Here is a 1,655-nt window from a genome sequence, read left to right as displayed (position 1 = left end):
ACTAATTATATGCCTAAACCTGTTGACGACTCACCGACTGATCCGTTGGAATATTTTCGGCGGCAAGCAAGCCTCTCCAAGAAGGATGCCCAGGTCCGGAATCTCACTGGCAAAGCCTATGAAAGCGCGTTGGTGGATGTACAGTTTGTGCGGACGCTGTTGAGAGCAGCTACAAGCCGCATTGAGCTGCTGTGCGATATTGAAAAGCTGTGCAATAGCTCGGGGATCGGTTCACTGCTGCTTGGCAGAGGAGCCGCGCCTCTGCCATCACCAGATGTCCTTGAGAAGTATCAGGACCGAGTTACCTTCGAAGACTTTATGGTGATGCTCAAAGGGGTCCCGTTCCGTGTTAAGGAAAAAGCTTTAGAAGAGGCAGGGACGGTCGCCAGGGTCCTGGCAGAACGACTGGCTGCCTCTGTGAAACTGGAAACAATGCAGCTGGAGAATGATCGAAAAGTGCATTCGTCTTTCCAAGAATTTGCCTTAACGTTGCCTCCTGGTGAAGTGCACATCGTCCATGCGAAAAATGTGATGTTTGGCGTTTCGCCGCTCTTGAGTGCCCTTGGCAGGGCTATCTTTGACAGAGAGGCAAATACCCTTGACGCAGAAGCACTTGGCTCTTGGGTTGCGGACTGGGATACGGAAGGCGTTTTGGGCCGCATAGCTGTCAACGAAGAGGATATGCAGGCCGTCCTTGGGATGCGGCTTAGGAACTACCCTTCAACTTCGCCGGATGACATTTTTGCCTCTGCTCTTGCACTGTTCTAGCCCTGGCTCTCCTGGAAGCATCCAATCCTCCTCATGTTTGCAGGGCCTTCGGGGCTGTTAGTCTCGAGTTGTTTACCGGTGGGGACCAGCTTACGTTTTCCAATTTTCCCGGCGATTTTCTGGTAAGATATGACTTCGCCGTGGGCTACAACGCGAATCAGCCATTCGCTCTCGGTGCTGCCGAGCGCATCTCCGGCTGGCTCCAGACGTAAGCATTGCCTGCCCGATGTTCACAGTGTGACAGTGCTCATCGTCGCCAAGGTAGTCCTTGGAGGATGCGCCGCCATATTACAGGTTTTCAACTCCCATGTCTCGGAGCCCAAGTTTATCCTTCGCTATGACGGAAGTAATGCCCCACACTACAACGCTCGTTCCCACGGTTATCGCAGTTCCACATCCAGTCGCCAACCCCCGTGCCTTTGGCATCTTGCCATTCTGCTTCGTAATTCTATGACCAGATGATCAGGGAGGTTATCAAGTGCAGAGCAGGGCTTCCACGACGTCCGTATGACCAGGCGGATACAGCTAGGCAGATGCTCACCGGATCGGGGCGTTTTCAAGACCGATGGATTTGAAAACTTTTGTTTCCATTGCTATCTACGTGAATGAGGTGCGTTCAATGCATCAAATGGCCTTACGTTCGAGCTGAAGAGTATATACCGGGAGACAAGAGGGTTTGATTTCTCCGCCGCCGAATATTGTCGTTCTGCAGGCATGTTTGGTGCTCTTTGGCGTGTTAGTAGCTTGACATATTTATTCCTGGCGGGAAACACCCCGTCCGTCAGTTGTTGAGCACGTGATGTAGGAAATACACCATTAGTTTCCAAGGAGCCTGGTTCATGGGAGCTTGCCTCGTAGCTTCTGGCTAACTGACGCCGGAAGCGTCT

At 52.3% G+C, this 1,655-nt stretch overlaps 1 protein-coding gene across 1 annotated transcript in view; it reads left to right on the top strand.

Annotated features, from left to right (window-relative positions):
• EMH_0008520 (uncharacterized protein) overlaps window positions 1–768 on the top strand; it is a gene marked incomplete at both ends in the record, with an annotated part of 1,395 nt that extends 627 nt beyond the window's left edge. Inside the window, one exon of the mRNA XM_013498364.1 lies at window positions 3–768. Coding sequence (XP_013353818.1) covers window positions 3–768 — 766 coding nt within the window. The remainder of the gene's footprint in view (window positions 1–2) is intronic.
• Between the last annotated feature and the right edge of the window lie 887 nt (window positions 769–1,655).

Source organism: Eimeria mitis, genomic scaffold (assembly GCF_000499745.2).
Source record: "Eimeria mitis Houghton genomic scaffold, Emh_scaff337, whole genome shotgun sequence".
Taxonomy (NCBI): domain Eukaryota; phylum Apicomplexa; class Conoidasida; order Eucoccidiorida; family Eimeriidae; genus Eimeria; species Eimeria mitis.
The sequence above is the reverse complement of the archived record's forward strand: the minus strand, read 5'-3'. Positions and strand labels throughout refer to the sequence as shown.